Source organism: Leptosomus discolor, chromosome 1, assembly GCF_034619465.1.
Source record: "Leptosomus discolor isolate bLepDis1 chromosome 1, bLepDis1.hap2, whole genome shotgun sequence".
NCBI classification, from domain to species: Eukaryota; Metazoa; Chordata; class Aves; order Leptosomiformes; family Leptosomidae; genus Leptosomus; species Leptosomus discolor.
In genome coordinates, this window is record NC_141391.1 from 179,103,873 (window position 1) to 179,127,007 (window position 23,135).

Consider the following 23,135-nt stretch of genomic DNA (forward strand, 5'->3'; position numbering starts at 1 on the left):
GCTTGAGGTGCTCCTTTTAGAAGCTAAAACCCCACGTACATCATACAGTATAGAAAGATGCAGGAAAGTGTCATTCCCATTGAGGAAAGTAAATGTCAAATTCCTTACCCTTTATGCAATCTCAAATTTGCCCCACAGCTGCTAGATTTTTGTCTATTTGAGTATCTGAAGGTCCAAAACACTTCTGGCTTTGTTTCTTCTCCCTCACCCCACCCCACACACATATATAGGTGAGTTTTAAGAGGCTGAAACCTAAACAAGGAGGAAATGGGCATGCATGGCAGAAACGGAGAGCTCTGCTGCGGCTGGAGCTGATTCAGAGACGTGCCCAGCTCGCTTGGTGCAGTCTGAAAGCAAGGAGACTTTCTTGCTTTCCGTGGTGTGTGTAATTTTAGCTTGGGAGTCGTTCAGGGGATGTGGGAAGGAATTGTTTTAAGGACACAAGTCAAAGTGGAACAAAACAAAAAGCTAACTTGGCCACTGACCGACAGGCTACTCCTCCGTCGGCACGTAGGGCTGCAGGCACTAGCTCGGGAGAGGACGGAGGCCTTAGTGGTCTGTGGCGAATCCCTAAAAATGTCAGCGTTTGAGACACGGGAGCTGGAATGGTGGTTTAGTGATGGATTAGGCCAAGAGGAGGGTGGGCCAGGAGATGGGGCAGGTGTGAGGGGTGGCAGGCATGAGGCAAACCCGGCATGTCAGGCGAGGTGGCCATGAAAGAGAGGCAGGTGTGAGGTGTGGGAGGCGTGAGGCGAGGAGGCCGCGAGGGGTGCCAGGCATGAGGAGACGGGGGCGCGCGAGGCAAGGCATGAGGCAAGGAGGGTGTGAGGCGAGGCAAGCATGAGACGAGGCAGCCATGAGGCAAGGCAGATGGAAGGCGAGGCAGCCATGAGGCAAGGCAAGGTGGCGTCGAGTGAGGTGCAGCCGGCGTGAGGTGGGAAAGCTGCCCCCCACCCCCAACAACGGCACCGCCTGAGGGGCCCCCATGAGCCAGGAGGAGCTCGGGGAGCGAAGCCCCGAGGAAGAGCCGACATCGGGAGGAAGCAGGGAGGAAGGACGGGCGGTGGTGTGGGAGAGGAGCCGGGAGGAAAGTGGGACCCACAAGGAGCGAGGGGCGGCACCCCAGGTCCAGCGGGTCGCGGGGGGGGGGGGGGGGGGGGGGGGCGGCAGCGGCGGGCGGCAGGTCCCGGGTCGCCGCGCTTCGCCCCCCGCAGCGAGACGCGAGGAAATCGCCTCTTGATTGCGGAAGTCGGCGGGAAGGGCTCCGGCAGAGTCAGCCCGGGTCAGAATGGCAGCGTGGGAAGCGGCGGCCGCCTCCCCCGCCTCCTCCGCTCCTCCTCAGCCGCGGGCGGGCGGGCGGGAGGGCGGCGGGAGCCCCCCCACCCCAGCCCGGTGGCAGGGAGGCGGCGAGGCGGCCGGGGCAGCCCCGAGCGCATGCAGCAGGCGGGCGGCCCGGCAGAGGGCTCGGCGGCCGCCGCGCGGAGCCCGGCGGGGAGCGGGGGGCCCCCGGGGCCCGCCGCGGCCACTTCGCTTCTTCATATCCCCCCCCACCCCCACCCCACCCTGCACCCACCCCCGCCGCCTCCCTTCCCATCTTCCCCTCCCCGCGAGGGTTTTCGGGGTTAAAAACTGTCGGCGATGCTGAGCTATGGAGCGGGATTCGCCCTGTGGACGGCGCTGGCCCTGACCAAGGTGAGCGGCTGAGGGTGGGGGTGGTGCGGGGTCGCCCCTCGCAGGTCCCAGCCGAACCCGGTGAGTGCAGGCGGGTTTGCCCCGGGCACCGGCACAGCACGCAGCGGGGACGGGGTTGTGGCGGGGGGAGTGAGCCCGGCGCGGGGTGGGCTGGCGGATCCCGGCGGGTGTCTCAGAGCTCTCCCCGCTCTCCGCAGGCCGCGCCGGGGGAGGCGGCGGGATGCAGCGCCAACCTGACGGAGCGGCGCGTCGCCGGGCAGAGCGTCCGGCTGCGGTGGGGCGCCGCGGGCAGCGCCTGCAACTTCAGCCTGAGCGGGCGCTCCGAGGACGGGAAGGCGGCCGGCTGCCTGCCCGCCCCGACGGGCAACGGCTCCTACGGCTGCAGCCTGCGGGGCCTGGAGGCCGGGACCTGGTACCACCTCCGCATCCAGCCGCTCGCCGGCGGCGAGGCTGTCAACGTCTCCGTGCAGACAGGTAGGGGCGCAGGGCACGGCAGGTGCTCGGGGAGGGGACGCCGGGCTTTTCCTTCCCGTCCCCTTGTCTCGGCCGGCTGGGAGAGAAGGAGGGCGATGCGTTTACTGCTACTGCAAGCCCAAACAGTGTTTGCTGAACATAGCTGTCCTGCGCTTGAGTTCTCTTCACCCTGCTGCCAGAAATAAGCGCTGCCAAAAGTTAACCCAGCAGACTTGAAAGGAGAAGGTGCTGTGAGGAGACTAGGGAGCACTTACACGGTCACATTCATTACTGGCTGTAAAAATGTTCCAGAAGCCTGCCAGAGCGCTGCCAAGGAAAGCCCCCTTTCTGTGCATGCGTTTCTGTGTGCATTGTGAACAACTCGGCTGTGAAGCGGTGAACGACAATGAGCCACTGGCTGCAGTGACAAAACTGGACTCTCTACCTGTGTTAGAGGTTTTTTAAAGACGATGAAATAGAGTATTGTCCAGCCTTTTAGTGGTGGTTACACAAGACTCAAAACAGAAATGTCTTAAATGAGGTCCAGCATTAAACGCCTCCTTGATTTCTCCTGAAGTGTTAGTTTTGGAGAGGTACTTTGCAGTATTAGTATTGAAGATTACAGCAGTCAAATACTTAACAATTACCAGTTCAGAGATGTCATTTACTGTCAGACAGTTTTCCCTGCATTAACTGTACAAATGCACTAAATACCATCCATTAATTTATTTGGTAACTCAAGTTAAAAAAAGCCTAGCGGCAAGTTTGCTGGTGTGCAGACTGTACAAGTCGCGTCACTTGGCAGAAATGAGTAATGGTTTCTGTGCAGACAGTGATTTAAATCCGTGTCATCATCATGCCAACTGTTTTTAATATTGATGACTTGTAATTTGAAAATTCAAAGAATAAATCAACCTTACCAGAGTGACAGGTATAAATCACCATCCTTATGGGACAGTAGAGATCTGCGATTCAGCACTTGCGTAGAAGGAGAGATAAAGATACCACTTTAGACTACATTTTGATTAATGCATGATCATTTAGACAGTAGCTTGTACATGTCATTTATGACTTTTTTTATCAGTAAATAGATTTTGCAGGATTGTAAGATAAAACTGGTTGAAAGCAACTGCTGATGATAGTCATACTACGTAGCTGACATCAGAGTAAAAAGTTTAAGTTCAAATACTGCAAATTAGTGGACCATAGTTGAAGTGAGGTTTATGTTTAGATTTTGGATAGCAGACATCAGTCAAAAGCATGAAATAAGAATAGAGAAACCATGGAGGTTTCCTGCAAAGACCGCTACTCAGATTGCTCCATGGTTCCTTGCTTCCCTAGATTCAGTCATATCAGCTGCATTGCTTGATGGTGTTCAAAATATGCAATCAGCTCCAAAATTTGTCAATTAATTTTTTTCCTAAAGAATATATAGGGTTTGTTATGCCTGCCAACAACCCACGTTGTACTCTCAGTACTATGCATTTCAATGCAGAATGAGGAAGGATTATTCCTCTGTGGGTTTCCGCTAGGGGCAGCATTTTAAACCAGTTTTCTGGAAGCTTTTTCACCTGGTCCTTTGTGAGTGGATGTCCGTAGTTTTGTTTTACAATGTGCTGAGCTGAATGTCCGTAGGCATGTGTTCCTGGAAACTACCCTGTGAATATGGAAGTATGAGCAATATTTTCAGCCATATTGTAAACAAAATTCCCACTGATTTGAATGTTAGCGGAACTGAGCTACCATGGGCTGTCTAAAAATATGGTGTCTGACCTTGGTACTCAGTGAGGTTCCCTTCCTGAGCTCTTTGTCTAAGAAAGAGGGGCTAAGCTGTCCTTTGGAGGTGCCCAGCTTTCTCTGCTGGCTATAAAAGGAGCTGAGGTTAAACTGGGCACCTGAAGTTTGGGTGATTGAAGTCAAGTGAGAGAAATGACATCTCATGTGTTTACTTTTGCAAAATGAGGGCTTGAACACCTATATTGTCTCGATACAATAAATGTACACAGAGAAAGTTGCAGATTCATTTATATACCTAGTTCAGAAAATTTAACATTTGGCTTATATTTAATGCTGTTAAAATTTTCATGTGCTTGTTCCTGTTATGATTTAGATTTTCATCATGTTTCTTATACAAAGTGCTGGAGTAGTTAAGCCCATAAAATCCAAAATATTTCATTAAATTTTGAGTGTGATCTCTACTGACTAAGGACTTAAGGTGAAAGCGATTAATAATGTGTACTGTAGTTGCAGTTGTAATGTGGAGGCTTGGCGAGGACCAAATCGCTAACTTAATTTGGCCTTTTGAGTGTTTAATTTCACATTAAAATCGTAGTTAGGATGAGTTAAGTCTATGTTGTTTGCAAGTTTGATATTCCAATAGAGTAAGTGCGCAACTCACCAAGACTGCATGAACTCTCAGGTAACATCAGACCCTTCGTGTGTCTTTTGAGTAGAGAAGCAGCTTCTGTTTCGCTTGTGGATGCATAGATCTGAAATCTGATAATGTATGGAATACAGGTACAATGATCTGCATTAGTCCACTAAGGTGGAGTGTCTTTACTCAAGAAATTTTGATCTATGGGTTGTCAATTTAAAATATCAAGTATTTAATCCTCTAGAACAGAACTAAAATAGGTCCTCTAAAATGATGGAAAATGCAATCACAGATGCACTGTATAAGCCAGGTATATACAGGCATGTGAACACACATACAGTGTTGGCAGTTGTGCTATTTTGGTAGAATAGGAAATGAAGAAAAAGCTGATAACACCATGTATCAGCTCTGGGCTACAGATAAATTTTCCACTGCAAACCTGAGATTACTGATATTTATTTCACATTCCTGTTTGCCTTTTCTTATGGTTTTTGAATATATATACATAAAATAGCACATAAACCCGTACAACTAGTCAGCATGCTTGACATTGTAAAGTTGGGACAACACATACACCTGTTGGTCCTTTCATGTTGTCTTCTTGCTCTCAGTGAAAGTATTTCTGTGACTGAGAGCTACTCTATGACAAAAGATAGTCTACTGAGTTGCGTGGTTCTTGATTTCAAATAAAATGCTTTTTAAGTTCTTAATTCTCCAAATGTCTGTGCACCAGCATAACTGTGTATTTTAGTAGTGTATTTTCAGTGAATGACTAGGTCTTTAATTAAAATTCTGGCTGAAAACAATAATATATGAACAGATCCTAAACTACAGTTAAATTTATGAACTTCAGTTCTGAATTGAACTTCAGAATTGAAACACTGGTCTTGAGAGCCATGAAAAGCAACTTGGCAATTCCCCCACTTTCAAATATCTTCTAAAATAATAGGCTTATAAATGCCATTTTCAACATTGTTTTCTAGAAAAATATTGCAGTGATATATTATGTTACTGCCTAATCCAAGCCACCTGTAATGAATGAACTAACAAATTTTTGTCAGAAAACCTGCTAAATATCTGAATGAAAAAATTCTACCTTTTAAGACACAGACTGGTAGAGTATTTTTCCATTGTAATATGTACCTCTGTAAATGCCAGAAGCATGGCTTGGCCATGTGTTCACTCCTGTAAATTTCAAATTATTTGGGAGAAATCTGATTTATTAGCCATCTGCAGGAACAACTACTGTGACATGGCTCTGACTGTAGGCTGTATAATCATATCATCCAATAATCACATAATGGTTATGATCATCGTCTCAAAAGGCAGAGTATAAGATGAAAATAAATAACCATGTTTTAAAGATTTTTCTAGGTTGCGTATCATCGCAAAGAAATGGATATTTGTACTTAATAAGGACAATGAAATCAACCCTCTTTACTTAATCTTCAGAAGAGTCCTTGTGAAGTAGGTTACTGTTTTATGAACAGGGAAAACTAGGAAAAAAATGGATAATTTGGTAGAAAGATGGCTGAGACTGGCAGGAATTACTCAGTCCTGGGCTCATATCTCAGTTATTTTTTTTCTCCTGCATAAGGTGGGGGTGTTTCTGTGCTTACAGGCTGAATTTGGGAGTCATGTCATTGGAATTGGACATAACCATATCTGTCATTTCTATAAAATGTATCTATAGCAGCTGTGCACACAAAGCTTATCCTCTTCCCAAAAAGTGAAAACGGAGGTGTCTGTAATTCAAACAGCATTAAGACTTCTGGAAGATTCCTTTGTAGACCAGGAGACAGTAATTCATATAGTATCAAATGGTATAAAAATATCTTTGTGAAAATATTTTATTTCTGTGATATATCAGTGCTGTATCGTTGCCAGCAGAGACTTGTATAACAATGTAAATGGCTTTTTAAGTGTTTGTTTCCATCCCGGGCTCTTTCAGGCCAGGCACTTCCCAATCTCATTGTTCCTTTGTTCTAGCGGATGTACAAAGCACTGAGTGTTTTGTTTTCTGGACCAGATAGATTAGATAAAAGCCTGAATTTCTGAACTTCACCTTCTAGGCACGCAACTCTTTTTCTTTGCTAGTGCACCTTAGAAGACAGATTACCCAGGACAGTATAAGCGCTTCCAAAAATGAAGGTGTCTTCTTTTGTAGATTTTGGTAAATAATGCAGATTGCAATGTTGATTACTTTTGCAGGACTAACAAGCAGTCAGCCTTATCCTAGCTTTGTCAGAGAGAGAGTTAAACTTCTTGATAGTTATTGTGACTGTTCTCTTCATGTCAGTCAAGTTAAAACTTTTTCAGCTGGCTGTGCATCTGACCATATATAGTGCTGGAATTTATTTCTGACTCCCAAAGTTTGACCTTTCTGATTAGAACAATTGCCTTCAAGGAACAAGATTATACCCCTGCTAGTCACTTTTGCCAACATAATAGTCTTTAGCGGCTTAGTATATATTATAGGTGGAGCTGGTAGTCAAGCCTATTGTTAAGATTTCCTGACACTTTTCATTAAAACCTCCTGTTTCAATTGCTGTAACTGGGTGAAGTTTTAACTACTTGGCCTGAAGGTTGATGTGCTTGGTCTTTGACTTGAGGTTTAATTTTTTTTTTTTTTTCCAGGTTTAAGCAGAGTTAGTTTGGCCTTTAAGAAAGAGTTCAAGAAAAGAAGTTAGTTATTTTTATTTATTGATTTTGTTGGTTAGTTTTCATGTCTTCTCTGAAGACACTGGTGTCTCTGTGGTACAAAACAGGAATCTGAGTGTAAGCAGAGACCTGGGTTCAAAGGAACACAGTATTTTTCACAAAGTCACAGAATGGTTGAGGTTGGAAGGGACTGCTGGAGTTCATCTGGTCCAAGCCCACTGCTCAAGCCAGTTGCCCAGGACCATGTCTAGACAGCTTTTGAGTGTCTTCAAGGAGGGAGACATTCCCTTAAAATTCCTAATATACTTGATTGACAGATCATACCACCAAAACCTGGCACCAGTATGTTCTCAGCAGAGCTTTATAAGAAGCGATTAAACCCTCTGCACCGTTCAGGCTTTGAAGAAAAAACTGCTCGAAGGCTACTACCCCCGTGATATTTCTCTCGCTGTGTTCATAGGGTGCGAGTAGGTTCGACTTTGTCCTTTCAGCCTTTACAGTGCAGTTTTTAATTATGTGATCTCACAGGTTTTCATCTGCCTTGTTCAGGGAACCAGGCAGCAATGACTGCATTGGAAAAAGGGTCTTACTCTTCTGTGTTTAAGGTGCTGTTCATACGGAGACCTCAATTCTCAGCCTGGATGCATCATACACTCCCTGTCTGATGCTAGGCAGGAGCAGCACAGAGTGTACTCATGTGGAAGCCAAATTTAGTTGTTAAATTGTTGGGAAACCTTTATTCTTTACCTCCCCAACTTGTGAATGCTTGGTTTTGCTGCTTTGGGTTGTTTTACGATACCTTTTTAATATGCAACTGCTTAACCTCATTGGGAGATACAAGTGTCAATACCTTATACATCAACATGTAATACATTTCTTTTGGTTTGCATGAAGTCTTGTGAGTGATGAAATACACCTGGAGAATACAAGCAACCAGAGTCTTTCGTCTTGGTCAATGTTTGCCATCCCTTTTATGTCTGATTTTACTTGGGACCTCCTTAATAAACAGCATAATGAATGCTGAGAGTTTCTCAGAGAAATAGTCCCAATTAAATATGGTTCCTAAAAGTTTATTGAACGTACCGTTTGGGGTTTTTTTAATTTGTATGAACAATACCACAGCAGAGTAGAAACATATTCTGTTGGAATCTTTTTGAAGTGGTTGAAGTTAATACTAACAACAAAGGATTGTTGCCTTTAAAATTGTGTAAGTGTTCATGCCCATTACTGATAAAGCATTTAGCCTGAGTGCTAGGAAATGAAAGCCACTGGTGCCATTGTATCTATAAAGCTACATTACACTGAGGCATTGAGTGTAATTTGCAGGATTTTCATGTTTGCTGTTTCTTATGAAAGTTGTTACAGTTTTACCATCAGCAGATTTCCAAGCTTGTTATATACATCCGCAGCTGGAAGTGATTTTCTGCATGTGTGTGTGTGAGTGTGTCCACGGATACCCAAGTAACATTTCTGAATTCTGCAGGACTCTTTTGTAGGCAGGTTTCAGTGGTACGATATTTATAAACAGAAAGAAAAAGACTTTTTGAAAAGCCTTGACAGCATGGTGATGATAAAGGGAGAGTTTTAGAAGGGTTTTTTGTGCTGCTCTGTAAAACTTCAGATGATCCCAGTGCAAGAAATACTAGTTTATGTTTTCTGTTCATTTTTTTAACTACAGATCCCTTACCACCACGTCGTTTTGAAATTAATAAGGAAAAAACTACACTCACAAGCTTGCAGGTTCAATGGGATCCTTCCTCAGGAAAGGTGGACTTGTATAAGCTGATATTATTCGATCATGGTAATAAAAAGCTACAAGAAGTCTCTGTACCAGGAAGAATTTCAAAAACAGAAAATACTTTTTCCAGTCTCACCCCTGGGAATAAATACAACATTGTCCTCAGTGCAGTTGCTGGAAATAAGAGCACCCCGGAACTTCACATAAGTGGATCTACTGGTAGGATTTCTCTTATCGTAGTTTGTCTAAGTAAAACCATTTAACGGTATTTTGCAGTTCTGCATTTTGAAATTGACAAATGTGTATGATTCTTCTACCTGGCAAGAGATATATATACATAAATATATATATATATATATATATATATATATATATATATATATGTAAGTATCTATTGATTAAAACCAAACAAAACGTGAATTTCTGACTGAGATAGAGAGTTGTTTGCTAAGAATGGAGGCGTATTGTTGCAGTGTATTTAGACATCAAATTGGGTTTTCACTAACCCTAAAGAAACTCAACATATTTCAGAAGTAAGTATCTTCAAATTTACTGAAGTTGTGGAGATAACCATTAGGCCTTAAACATGTGGCTTTTATTCCAACAGTGCCATCCCCTGTGAAAAATATTCAGGTCAGTGTCAAGACAGACACTATATATGCTTCGTGGTCTCCAGGCTCTGGACATGTGGATCATTACAGGCTGGTGTTACTGGATAATCATGTCCCAGTTCGTGAGATTCACCAGGAAGATCCTCTGACCTCCTACACTTTTTCAGGACTCACAGCGGGCCACCTGTATAATCTCTCTATCATAACCCAGGCTGCAGAATTGGAGAGCAGCAATTTTCAAACAGTCCGGACAGGTATGATTTCAGAATTCATCACAACAGAACAAGAAGCTAAGGCCATAATATAATAATATTACAGGACATATTTCAGAACAATAAATGATTTGTGTTCCAAGTGTGCATTCCCAGACTTCAGTGACTGAATTAATCTTGGCAGGTGTTTTTCTTCAAAGGTTATGGAGGGAGTTGGAGACACCATAAGCTTTTTTAGCTCCCTAAGTTAGCACTGCAGCAAAGTTAGCAGCTAAATTTGCTTGTAGGGTGTCTGCAGCTAACTGAGCTGCACTGCTTAATCTAGGCAGCTCCGTTAAACATGTAAAGTTAGGTGTTAACAATCTACGCCCAAGTGCCCTAGTATCACCTCATATCTGTGAAGGAGGTTCATCTGACTCCTGCATGAACTTCTTCAGTGAATTGCGGTGGTGTATGGCCTGATTATTTCACAGTACTGAAGGCAGTTTAATCCCATGGTTCTTACTTAGCTGAATGGGAGATGCAGAGCTTGTGAGTTTTGCAAAAAAATATTTTCTGTGACTTTTTTTCTCTGGATTGCAAAATAGCAGCACTTCTGAAAAGAAAGTGAAAAAAAAATGTAAAGCACATTAAAACTGAATGTTACTTTTGTTGGTGGCTTTTTTAACAGAGAAGTATTGGTTCACAGAACCAGAGTTTTAGAAATGAAGTTATTTTTCCAGAGAGGTTTTTCAGGATAGAGTTCTGTGGTCTTAGAGAGAAAGATAAGATGACATCCTACTAGAGTCCAGTGGTAAGAACACTCATGTAAGCAAAACCAGGGTCATGCCTTTGCTTTCCTTAATTTCTGGGAAACGTAAGGTGCAGTTTCTCCTACAGAAATCTCAGCATGTGAACATAATTAAATATTAAGTGAACAATATTGTGATGTCTAGGGCACACAGATGGGTGCTGTTGTCATCCAGCACTGGGTGTTCTGGGGGTTACACTCTTGTTTCATTTTATTTATTCAGAATTTTTTATTTCTTCCTGTTGTGGGTGCAAAAATTTTGAATCTCACCGGTTTTCTCGGCACATAAAAGCACTCCATCTAGCTTGCAGCGTGGCCCTCCATTTCAGTACCTAGTGTGCCCCAAGCCTGGGAAATTAAGATATTGGGGGTGGCTATGCTTTTCCTTTTATGGAGCATTTGAGTAAGGGAGTTTGATTCCAATCCCTTCTACACTGGTGCAAATGAGGTATAGCTCCAACCATGCTGTAGTGTTTACTATGTATGCAGGCATCTCTGTTCCTAGAAGCATGTGTCTGTTCTGTTTTATAGCCAAAATGACTAGCATGAGTACAGACATGGCTAACAGATTTTCTGTTCCTTGAAACAAGAGTGGGCATCATAAGAGGTGTCACTCTCAGCATCAGAATATCTTAAACAGGGCTGGGTTCAGTTTCACTGTGAGCAGACTTTACCCTTTCACTGTTCAGGCACAATCATTCACGCTCCATCTCATATAACTATTCAAAAGCAAAACATAACTATCGCAGTTTGGAGGCAGCAGGTCTTACATGTTCTACGGTGCAAGTATTTTATTCTTTCTTTCTTTCTTTTTTTAGCCCCAGCTGAAGTCCTAGATTTGATGGTGACTAACGATGACAGCTTAGATGCTTTAAAAGTTAAGTGGAGAAGACCTTCAGGAAACCTCAATTTCTATAATATCACTCTGTCTCATCTTGGGTCAGTTAAAGAAGTCAAAACTCTACAGCCACCGGTCACAGAGACTCGCTTTGACAAGCTAACTCCAGGACGTCTTTATCAGGTTACTGCCCGCACAATCAGTGGTGAACTGTTTACTGATCGGATGGCAACTGGCAGGACACGTAAGTCTTCTCCTTCAGTAAGAACATTGTAACCAATGCTATTTTTGCCTGCATCGGCCTTGTATAAAATCATTGTAGGAGACAAAATGATTTGGATTCCACGCAAAGTAAGATAAAGAGCACAATATTGTTCCTGGAGTACTCTTTCCTGGCTCTCTGGTAACAGTTAATCCAGCAGCCAAAAGCAACTGCAGCATAGCTTGGGAGCAGGAAACAATAATTTTGGACCTTATAGGTTTGTGAGTCTGTTACAAAACTGTTACACACTACTGAACTTCTGACCGACTTTGTTATCTTGAGTTCAAATCAGCGTAGTATATAAAATGAGTTACATTATGAAGAAGTATGTATGTGGTCAAATTGTTAATGGATTTTTAAGTAATTTTGCAAGGTCTAACATTATCCCTTGCTCCAGACACAAGTCTACAAATAGGAAAAGATTAGGTCTCAGCTTTCTTTACTACGAACAGCATGGATTAAGTAAGGCATGTGGCAGCCTGGATAGAGCTGGGTTATGTTTTGTTTATCTTCTTTCAGAAGTAAAATTTTCTTTCAGGTATGTCTTGTATGAGTTCTGAACCTGAAAAATCCTGGCATAATTCTCCCACAGCAATACTGGCCACAAAGGCGTATCATCTTCTCCACACCAGCCTAGCCCAGGCAGAATTTAGATGGGAAAAAATACATAAGTGGGTGAAGAGTACGTACAGAAATTGTTGGTAGACTCAGAGCCAAAAAATATAAAATGCATGTATGAGAGAGAGAAAAAGCAGGGTATTTATTTCAGAGGATATTTATCATCTACAACTAAACACGTCATGTGAAAGGCACATCCTTCACATATGTAGCTGCTGCCCCGTTCTCAGTGCGGGCTGGAAGAGACCTGAAGAGCCTTTCATGTCCAGTCGGTACAAAGCTGGATTGGTTACATGCGTGTCTTTTTGTTTGTCTAGCCTACCATTAAAGACCTTTAAAATTACCATTTCCATCTGAAGGGGAAGCTTCAGGCCATCACTCAAACCACTGATCCCCACATTTGTGACCTAGACCCAGCACTTTCAAAGTTGGGGATCTAGAAGTCCCATTTCCAAAGATGCTGATCATGTGCAATTCCTTCCCTTGGCTTTTCTGTGGATACCAAGAGCTTTAAAAACAGAGTCACTTCAGCAGAAGCTTTGTGGCCTAAAGATAAGATTGTAAATCTGGGCTATCAGGTCTACATGCTCAAAGGGTTAGACTCTTAGGATCCCTCTGTAACTCAGAGAGAGCCAGGTGCCCAAGAACATAATCCACATGGCTGTGTATTGAGAGGATGCCTACAGCAGCGTAACCTGCTGAGGGATGTTGTGGCGAGGACTATGGACATCTTGGGGACTGAAACTTTGTACCATAGGGGTGTAATGATGTCCAGCCACTCTGACAAGTCTGAACTTTATCTGTAACGATGTAAGCACATCCGTGCTTCCTAACAAAATGCTGTGTGCTTTTATCCACTCACTCAGCAAATGAAATACGTCTCCCATATTCATTGGCTTGTGGGAGATCTAGGTTTGATAGTCGGCTGTGCTTGTGGGAAGTGAAACTGGTAAGTCCTTTGTTAGGTACTGAGCGACTAATGTTAACTAAGCAAGAGAAAGCATGAAAGCATGATTCTAGCCTTGTAGTTTACAGTCAATGCTTGCTGATGGTCTCAGGGCTCCAATGCTGATCTCTGAGGATCTTAACACTAAGCTGTAGGTATCCTAACCTAAGGGTCTGCATCTGTCTTCCAGTCTCTACTTGGTGTGGTTAATATTTAGTTATTCAATGAAAATCAGCAAAGCTTCAGTGGCCCAATGTGACCTGCAGCAGCAGGGCAGGAAGGTTGAGCGTGTAAATTCAGAACCCTTGAAGCAGAGGACAGGATGGAGTGGATGCTTTAATGGACCTCAGTTTGAACCTCAGTGCCTCATAGCTGGGAGGGACTAGGACATACAAGGCCTTTGTGGAAGAAGCCATCAGACTTTGCATTTCTGCTACTAAGACCAGAATTTGGCCCATAGCAGTTGAAGTTTTGGCCTTATCTTTGAAAAATTGGTTGACAGTTTCTAAGTGAACTTAAGTCCAGGAACAAGCTGGGAAACAAACTGAAAACTGCAAGATGCATCTGAGAAGTGCATGGGGGAGACTTTTTGTGCCCTAAGAAGGGTTCCCCGTTTCTGATGTCAGAAACCAACAGGGAAAAAGTGAGTGTTTTGTATGGGGAATAGTAAAAATTATCTTCAAAATTAATGCCAGCCTTTGTAACAAAATACCTCACGTTGCTTTAACTGATCCAAGTACTTCTACGACAGCTGTGCCGTGAGACAGGTTGTGCCAGCGTGCAGTTACATCTTACCAGAAATATCCCACTTGATAGTTGCTCTCTCAATCTCTGTTTCAGTTCCCCAGAAAGTTTCTGAGCTGAAAGCCGGTGGTGGTGGCTGGCTGAGGTCTCTGCGAGTGAACTGGCTGCCCCCTGCGGGAGACTGGGAGAGGTACCGCCTGCTCCTGTGGAACCGCTCGGCCCTGGTGCTCAACACCACCCTGGACAAGGACGCCACGGAGTACCTCATCCACGACGTGGGCCTCATCCCGGGGAGGCAGTACAGCGTGGACGTCGTTGTGGAGAGTGGCGATTTGCAGAGCAAGGCGAGCTGCACGGGGAGAACAGGTCAGCGTGCTCGTCTGGGAAGCGTGAACGTGCGAAATGTTCAGCTGGGCTCTCTGGAGAAGGAGAAAGAAAGAGTACTTGGGAATCCACAGATGTGTTTCACTATTAATACAGTAAAAAGGAGCTCCCTTGTAAAAAATAGAAATAATTATTTTTAGCAGTTCTGTGAAAACTTTCAGGGTTATTTTCGTGGTAGGTGTTTCGTTAATGAAAGTTTTGGGAATTATATCATCATTCTGTCATGACTGAGGCGTTACACTGCATGTACAACATTTCACTGTTATATTTTGTAGTTGATTGTAGGCACCCTGTACAGTTCTTAAAGAGAGCAATATAGATCTTCCTGTATTGTTCATCAGCATTTTCAATGGCAAACTGTTTTCCTTGACAGCCTGTGTAAAGAATATCAATGGTGTTAGCCAAAGTTGGCTGAGATGCTTGTTAGTGTGGCTGTTCCATAACATCCTAGTTCTTGTTCCTGTGCTCCAGAAAGAAAATGGGGCTAGTTTGTTCAAGTCAGCCTTTCCAGAAGAAATCCACATACACTGCAGGGATATGAGTGGAATTCTTTTGCAGCATGCTAGTCAAAGCCACATCCGATTGCTTCAAACTTAAAAAATAATTGCAATATAATTGTTAATGTTTCTGCTCTATGAATGCAAAATAAGTGCAATTCAGAGGAAAAGAAGACTTGGAAGAGGAATATCAGGCAAGGCTCAAGCCTGAGCCCTGTCTCACTGGAGAATGGGAGCTAAGATAGGGCCATGCTACTTTATCCTCACCCTTCCTTGTGCCTGCCTTTCCTGCTACACCCTTACCTGTCATTCCCTGAGGGCTTTGTATTGTTAATTTTGCACAATGTTAAGACCAGTAGAAGCTACAGAACTGAAGCTTTCTCTAACTTCTAGCCAACTTGATCAGAGCAAGGCATATTCTCATCTTGCTTACTTTGATATACATTACAGATAATTTAAGTTTATGGTGCTACTTTTAATTAACGCAGCTAAGCAATGAGAAAACATGGTCCAATAAATAATATCCAGCAGTGGGTGTGTCACATCTGTGTTTGACCCACAGTCAGGGACATAGTGTACCTGTTACAAAGCGTAGATATTAGGCCCTGTTCTGACTTAATTTTAAACCCACAGTCTTGGAAAGTGAGTTGTGTTCCAGTGTAACAGGGACAAAACAGATCAGGGGACTACGCTAGGTAACAGATGCCCTCTGTGTGCATGCATGCACACACACACACTTGAAAACACACAGAAATTCACTGTTCAAATTCTTTCTTTCCTACCACTGTAAGTTTGGAGTGTCTCCCAACTTGACTGAGATATGAACCAGTACAAAATCAATGTCACTCTGACCCTATAATTTGCATCCTTGTTTGTTACAGCTAAATTGATGTAGACCTGTTCTGTGGTACAAGTGTTTTATATCCTTATCTAGCACCCACAGTTCAAGAGGAAGCTCACTGACTTCACTGCATTTCCATTCATACTAAAATATGTATCCAGACATAAGTTTAAACGTAAGCATTACAGCCATAATGCATTGCTGAAGTCTGTTGCTGCAGCTCTTTACTGGAAGAGTAGCACAAATACCAGATTTGTAAGACTGGCTTCCTTGAGAAAGGTAGAGAATCTCCTCTTGATTGCAAGTACTCCATTGCTGTCACATTTTGGTCTTACAGGACAGATTCCTTAGAGCCGCTTGAGATATGCCATGTGTGTTCACTACAAAGTCCTGTTCTCAGTGTGATATTTGTGTACTTTTGCAGCTCCAGAGCCTGTTCTCCATCTCCGTGTAAAGCATGCTAATGAATCTTCACTTAGTGTCATGTGGATTACCCCTGTTGCGGAATGGGACAGCTATGTGGTTTCACTGGGAGACAGGGATCTTACTGTCATAAAAAAAGGGCTTGCAAAAGACGCTAAGGAATTCACTTTCACTGACTTGGTACCTGGAAGAAAATATACAGCTACCATCACTACCATTAGTGGGATTTTAAGCAATTGGACTTCAGTGGAAGGAAGAACAGGTATCATCCTGTCAAACTATTTTAATCTTTACTTCTGTTAACAACTTTCTTTGCATTGTAGTGAATTGAATGAACTCAGTGTCTAAATCTCAAAAGTCTTGAATTTACATTTGTTTCCTTCATAGAAAAGTTATGTTTCTGAGTCTCTCATTTCTGACTGTTAGTTATCTTGCAGTATTTATTTAAGGTTTTAGGGAAATAGATACATAATTCCTGGCAAAACAGTTTTCTGAAATACTATGTCACATCTGATCAATCTACATTACTACATGAGAGTCCATATAAGAAGAACAATTTTCACTGGGTATCTTCAGGAAGGTCACTTCCTTATTCAAAGCATTCACCATCTGGAAAAAACCAAAACTACCACCACACAGGAAAATGTTGCTTTAGGGAGAACATTCCAAGGTTGACAGACGCAAAACATATGTGACCTTGAAAATGTATTTTGAATCTCTCTGCTCTTCTGATTCCAGAATCTGTGTCTGTTGCTTAGGATGATGGCTGTGACACAAGGAAGGTCCCATTCCCACCCCCTGCAGGGTGCTAATTTAGTGCACGTGTGCAAGTTTTAAACCATATGTGTTGCTTACTCTGCTTGACTTATGCATTCTCCAGTGCAGGCTAAGTCTGAAAATGTAGCTCTGGTCTGGCACAGCACAGGGGAAAACAAGCTGCTAGTGTATGAATCTAATCATGCCTATGGCTTGATAGTGGTCCTTACTTAAATGTTGTAACTCCTTCCAAGGCCTGAAAAGTTTGACTTGCACTTTCATTTCTCTGCTATGTGATTAGATAGCTGGGATTTCTCTTCCTTCTGCCTTACGCCCTTTAGGAGGCCTATTCAGGCATAAAGGTTACAGTGTCCCACTTCACTGGTATGAATCAATGCTTGAAAACACATCAAGCCGGGATAGTGTGTCAGCATTACATTCAAAGCAATAAAGAATGAAGATCAATGAATTTGAATGTAGGTCTTAATAAGCATTCCAAAGCTCTTACTCTTCTTTGCAGTAGGACAGCTTATGACACCTTCAAAATATTGCTGTAAATATGACAGAAATAGGTCTTACGTGCATCCCAGATTGGTCAGCTTCTAGTGAAGCCTGAGGTATCGCTAAAAGTGCCTTTAGCACAGAAATGTGGCACTTCAGTGTCTTGTTGGACCTTACTATGTTATGACAGCATTATAACACACATGGGATTTTTGATTCAGTTTTTAATCAACATTACGTTTTTTCTCAGCTATGTGCTTAATTTTCTACCTTTTCTTAATGATTGCTAACCCAGTACTACATGTGGAAAAAGGCTGATATAAAACAAGAGATGAAGCTTGCAATCACATTTTGTAAAGTCAGTGTTCTTTATTTCAGTTGTGCTTAGCCAAGTAAGCAGAAATACTTAGAAAGAAGTAACTGTATTTCCTTGCTTTGATTGAATATTATCAAATTTTTTTTAAAAAAAGGGATTTTGGGTAAAGTTTGTGCTAGATATTACATTCCTTTTGTTCTTTCTTTTTCCTTTTTGATCTGGCTAGGTTTACTATCTTATACTTAGGTAAATGTTATGTGTGTTTAACAATTAATTAATCTTTTGGTGCTATATAAGTTAGTGTCTTGCAGATCTTCTGACTTAAAAACTAAGACCAAACCATCTATCTCGGTTACCCCCAAAATTAAAGGGACTGACACTTCTCTGGGGTATAGATGGCTGTGGCTGAGTTATTCAGCAAACTAGTTTTCTATTTAATGGAAAATAGAGATGGGGAATAGGAGAGGAAAGGGACAACGAAAGATACAGACTGTATTTGAAACAGTCATCAAAAAGACAAGTGATTTCCTAAAGTGATGGCTTTTGTTTAGTAGTATTTATAAAATGCCACCTCTTCCACCTCCCTGATCTTGAATGATTTTGGTCTGACTGAGAAAAACTGTGCTAAAGCCTGAAAGACCTTTCTGTGCCTTAGATAGTTTCCCATAGACCACATCCCATCAGACAGGAAGCAGTCCACAGTTGGACTATTTTTAGTCCTGTTGAGTCTGGCTGCAAATTGGAATGTACTTTTGATGCATTTCCTCAGTGTGACTAAACTTGGGTTATTTGGGGGATTTTGGTTTTGTTTATTTTGTTTCTCCTCAGTAATATTATGACAATTTTCTTTACAGTGCCAGCCCAAGTGACTGGTCTGACCGTGGCAAGCCAGGGATCAACCAACAGCTTGTTCACCAACTGGACAAGCGCACTGGGAGATGTGGACTCATACCAAGTGCTACTGATTCACGAGAATGTTGTCATTAAAAACGAGACTGTTCCTAGTGAAACCAACAGATACCACTTCTATCCCCTGAAACCTGGAGGACTCTATTCAGTTGTTGTCACCACTGTCAGTGGGGGGATATCTTCAAGGCAAACGATCGCAGAGGGGAGGACAGGTAAAAAGGAAAATACTCCTGTATGTCTTTCAGTTCCTGAAAGCTGAATTTATTAGAGAATGGTCTTATGATTAAGCCACTGCACTGAAAATTTAGAAATACATGAGTTTCAGACATATAATTACTGTATGTGACATCAGGCACACTGTGGGTCCAGATTCATGTTAACGTAGCTTTAGGGAGCTAACTGCTCTGCCTGCCACAGGAACTCTGTACAGCAGGATCACTGTGTAGGGAAGACAAAAATATGCCCTGAGAGTGATGTACAGCTGTGGTGGGTGAATCACTCCTTGGAAGGAACTGTTTTGTTCCATTGACTGGATGACAGCGTGGGGTGATTGCTTCTTACTTAGGAGTGCAAATTAGCTGCCTAAAGGTGGTGGGATGAATTTGTATCTCCGTCTCTCATGACCCATTCTTTTTCTCCAATCCAACATTAAAAAATGCTCACCAGGGTTAATTACTCATTATGAGGCCCTTCTATACTGCATAGGACAGGATTTACTATTGCATCAAATTCTGTAAGTTTAATGACTCATGAAAAGTAATGCCAGTCCTTTGGATATTTAGACAGAGGGAAAAATTGACAACACAGTGCAATTTCGCCCTTTATGTGAATTTGGCAAAGGCCAGGCATTCTGCAGTTTGCTCCAATGTTCCACTTGAAAACGACTGTTTTCAGGTAGGGGAAGGAAGAAAAAAAAAAAAAAAGAAAAACAGTTGGAGAAGAATAACACTAAAAGGCTTAAAGTACATAAGCATATTTTGTAAAATCTTCTGATTTTTTTCGCTCTGACAGCTGATGGCCAGCCCCTCTACTGAGGTACATCAGTTCGGTGCATCAGAGTCCAGTAAAAATGTGGCAGTGAATTATAATCAAGGTCTGCCCCTGTGATAATTCTGATAGTTTTGTACCTGAGTGGTGGCAGTTCTGGCAACGTGGAGCCCTTGAGCTCACCTTGCTGGCTTGAAAAACAGATTGCATTCGTGTTTTGGCCACTAGGCGTCAGAGAACTCATTGTAAATGAAACACATTCTGCTATGGGCCTGAGCTCTGCGCAAGCCTCAGTAGTTATTGCCGTTACTGATAAACGGCGATTTGAGAGGATAACGCATCTTCTGGGGTTTTAGAAGACAATTTCCTTCACTGTATTCAAAAAAAGCAGATGGGTTCTGCTGAGTGGCAGTCAGCGTAGAGCTTCTCAGGAGTCCCAGATGGCTTATTTTGCAGGGTGGAGTTCCAGGCATTCTCACAACAATAGGAATTGGCTAGTTAAAGCTCTTCTGGTTTTTCCTTTTTTTGTTGCACAGTTCCTTCCAGCGTGACTGGAGTAACAGTAAATAACTCAGGTCGCAGTGACTACCTCAGTGTTTCTTGGCTGCCAGCTTCTGGAGATGTAGACAGTTATTTGGTAACACTCTCTCATGATGACCAGATTGTTCAGACTCTCACCATTTCCAAATCCTTCAGTGAATGCTCCTTCAGCAGCCTTACTCCTGGAACACTTTACAATGTGATGATAACCACGAAGAGTGGGAAGTATGAAAATTATTCCTCCAGCCAGGAACGAACAGGTAAAGAGAGCCTCTGGGCAAATCCTGTCACCATAACTACTTTGTATAGCCATCATCAGTGATCTATCAATATCTCACCAAACTGGGATGGGCGAGTAGGGGTTAGAGGGTCAAACCATAACATTAAAGCTCTACAGGCTTAATTTTATTCTTATGCTCCTACTGCTGCTTTATGTCATACAAAATTAATTTGGCATGAATAAAAGTCATGTGTCAGTCGTTGTGAGTGAACAGAAATGATGTATCAGGTTTGGCTCAAATGCATTTTCCTGCCCTTAACCCCTCTACTTGGCTCTTCAAGTATATCCTGCAGAGCATCCCCCGAAAAAGTTATGCAAACACTGAAAGAATGGGATAGGATAGGCTAACTACTAAAGTCTTAGTAAGGTGTCACATGAATGAGCAACACTCATGTCTGTGGTTTTGGTCATGCAATGTTCAAGGAGATTGTAACAGAAATAGACACATTTCAGAGAAGGGTGGCAACAATGATGAAAAACTTTTTAAAACTTCCTCAGAGACTGAAAACACTGAGACTTTACAGTTGACAAACCAGCAGAATGAAAGAAGGATGGTAGGGGGTGTTAAAATGACAGAGAGTATCAAGTTAGTACAGTTTTAGTCTTCTCACGATGTAAGTGAAAATCCAAGGGACAGCACTGAAATGAGGAGAAGCAAATTCAGGATTAGTGTGAACCTGTAGAACTCACTGCTATAAGCAAAACTGACCAAGTTCCGAAAGACCAAAAATTGGAAAGATAAACCATTGTCATGTGACATAAAGCAACCTGGAATCTGCAGTTACTATTTTAGAGGGTAGGGTATTGCTTAAATCCACATTGTGGTCTTTTTGCAGCTTCCTTAGGAAAGTCTGGTAATTACCACAAATATAGTCCACTATGGCAACACCTGTTACTTCAGGAAGTTACTGCTTTCGGAATCTTTAATTGTGTTTTTTCTTTCAGTCCCTTCAAGTGTTCAGGGACTTACTGTCAGCAATTCAGCCAGAAGTGACTACTTGAAGGTGTCCTGGTTACATGCCTCTGGATATTTTGATAATTATGAAGTGATCATCAAGAACAACAACGATTTCATCCAAACAAAAAGCATCCCAAAGGATGAAAATGAATGTGTCTTCACTAATCTGGTCCCAGGGAGGCAGTACAGTGTCACAGTCAGCACAAGGAGTGGGAAATACGAAACTAGTGAAAGGGTCTACGGCAGAACAAGTAAGTAAAGACCCTGGACACATCCTGAGACACACCAGGATTTTTTTTTCTATTTACCATACCTAGGCTCAAAAATCTCATATGATTTTCACATAGAGCATTAAGTGTGACTCTTTGAATGTGTGTCATTCCAAATACAGAAAGCAGTATTTATGACCAATGTTGAAGTTACAGATGTATAGAAAGAAGAGACCTGCGTTGTGAACTTGGAAGGCAAATCTTGAAATATGGGAAACTGAAAAACAGTTGTACAGATTTCCACATAAGCTTAGTATTTATGCCTAATCTATGCCAGAATGTACAAGACAGTTTTTTCTGGTCATGGAAATGTATGAGGAAGAAGACAGGCTAGACCTCACTCTACTCAAATTACCCCAAAAACTGGAGTTGGAGAGCATGGGGCAAGAGCGGTGAGTTGACTCATTGTGAGCCAGCAGGGATCTGGATGCCATCTGCCTGTCTTTGCCTACTGCTACATGTAAGCTAATGAGCCATGCTAAGAAACCGAGTTTATTAACACAGATGTAGCAGTGGGCAAAAATGTCTGACCTGTATCTGGCAGGAGTTAGGAATGCGCCGCGTGGTGCTGCGTCCCATAGACAGATTGCCTCAGGTCTCCACTAGCTCAGGCCTCTTTGCACCACATTTGTTCATGCAGGTCCTACTCACTTTTTGTTGGCTATGCAAACTCCCTGCAGGCTCTGTTACTATTCGTTTATTATTTTTATGCTGATAGATTGTGGACTCCCTGTTCTGAAATGGGACCTTTCAGCGTTACATACGGTGCCAACCACAAAGAGCAAATAAGTGCAGTCTACTGCTTTTCCTAGGGAACTGAATGAAAAGTTTTAGCTCAGGAGCATGGCTTCAGAGGTGTTATTTTTTTTGCTGTGATCTGGTAATAAGTACTGAGAAGTTTCCTATCTTTCTTCTCTCTTCTTCAGTGCCGGAGTCAGTGAAGGAACTGACTCTTAGTAATAGGAGCACAGAAGATCTGCAGGTAACTTGGTCAAAAGCTGAGGGGGATGTTGATAAATATGAGATTCAGCTCCTCTTCAATGATATGAAGATCTTCCCACCCATTTTCCTTGGGAACACCATTGAGGAGTATTGGTTCACAGCTCTGACTCCAGGACGTCTATACAAAATTCTTGTCTTGACCATCAGTGGAGATGCACAACGTGCTACTTTCATAGAAGGCCTAACAAGTAAGACATAATGTGGTATTTCAAATGTGTTGAGGCTTCTCTAGAGGAAAGAATGAGGCACAGAAAACCAAGGGTGAACCATGATCTTATTTGAGCTCCTGTAACACTGGCACAAAGACAGGAGATCTCCTTGGAAATCACACTAGTACTTCAGCCAGATTGGTCTGTGCTTAATAAACAAATGTCACAGTTACCAATATTTGGTATTTATTGGCAAATAATTATTTGTTGCATAGGAATGGTATTGAGATGTCAGTATTTGGGTTTCTGTTATTCCCATGCATGCCAGTTGTTTGCTTAGTATCTCTAGCTAAATCACTTTTAGGCTATTTTACACCTCTGTTT

General features: G+C 42.6%; 1 protein-coding gene across 2 annotated transcripts in view; it reads left to right on the plus strand.

Moving 5' to 3' along the window:
- Positions 1–23,135, plus strand: part of PTPRB (protein tyrosine phosphatase receptor type B) — a 61,526-nt gene that overhangs the window by 14,034 nt on the left and 24,357 nt on the right. For both annotated transcript variants that reach the window (XM_086471770.1, XM_086471764.1), the window contains exons 4-13: positions 1,890–2,166; positions 8,859–9,137; positions 9,526–9,783; positions 11,350–11,613; positions 14,036–14,305; positions 16,086–16,346; positions 18,512–18,778; positions 20,090–20,353; positions 21,319–21,582; positions 22,527–22,790. In XM_086471770.1, the coding sequence (XP_086327896.1) occupies positions 1,890–2,166; positions 8,859–9,137; positions 9,526–9,783; positions 11,350–11,613; positions 14,036–14,305; positions 16,086–16,346; positions 18,512–18,778; positions 20,090–20,353; positions 21,319–21,582; positions 22,527–22,790 (2,668 nt within the window). The remainder of the gene's footprint in view (positions 1–1,889; positions 2,167–8,858; positions 9,138–9,525; positions 9,784–11,349; positions 11,614–14,035; positions 14,306–16,085; positions 16,347–18,511; positions 18,779–20,089; positions 20,354–21,318; positions 21,583–22,526; positions 22,791–23,135) is intronic.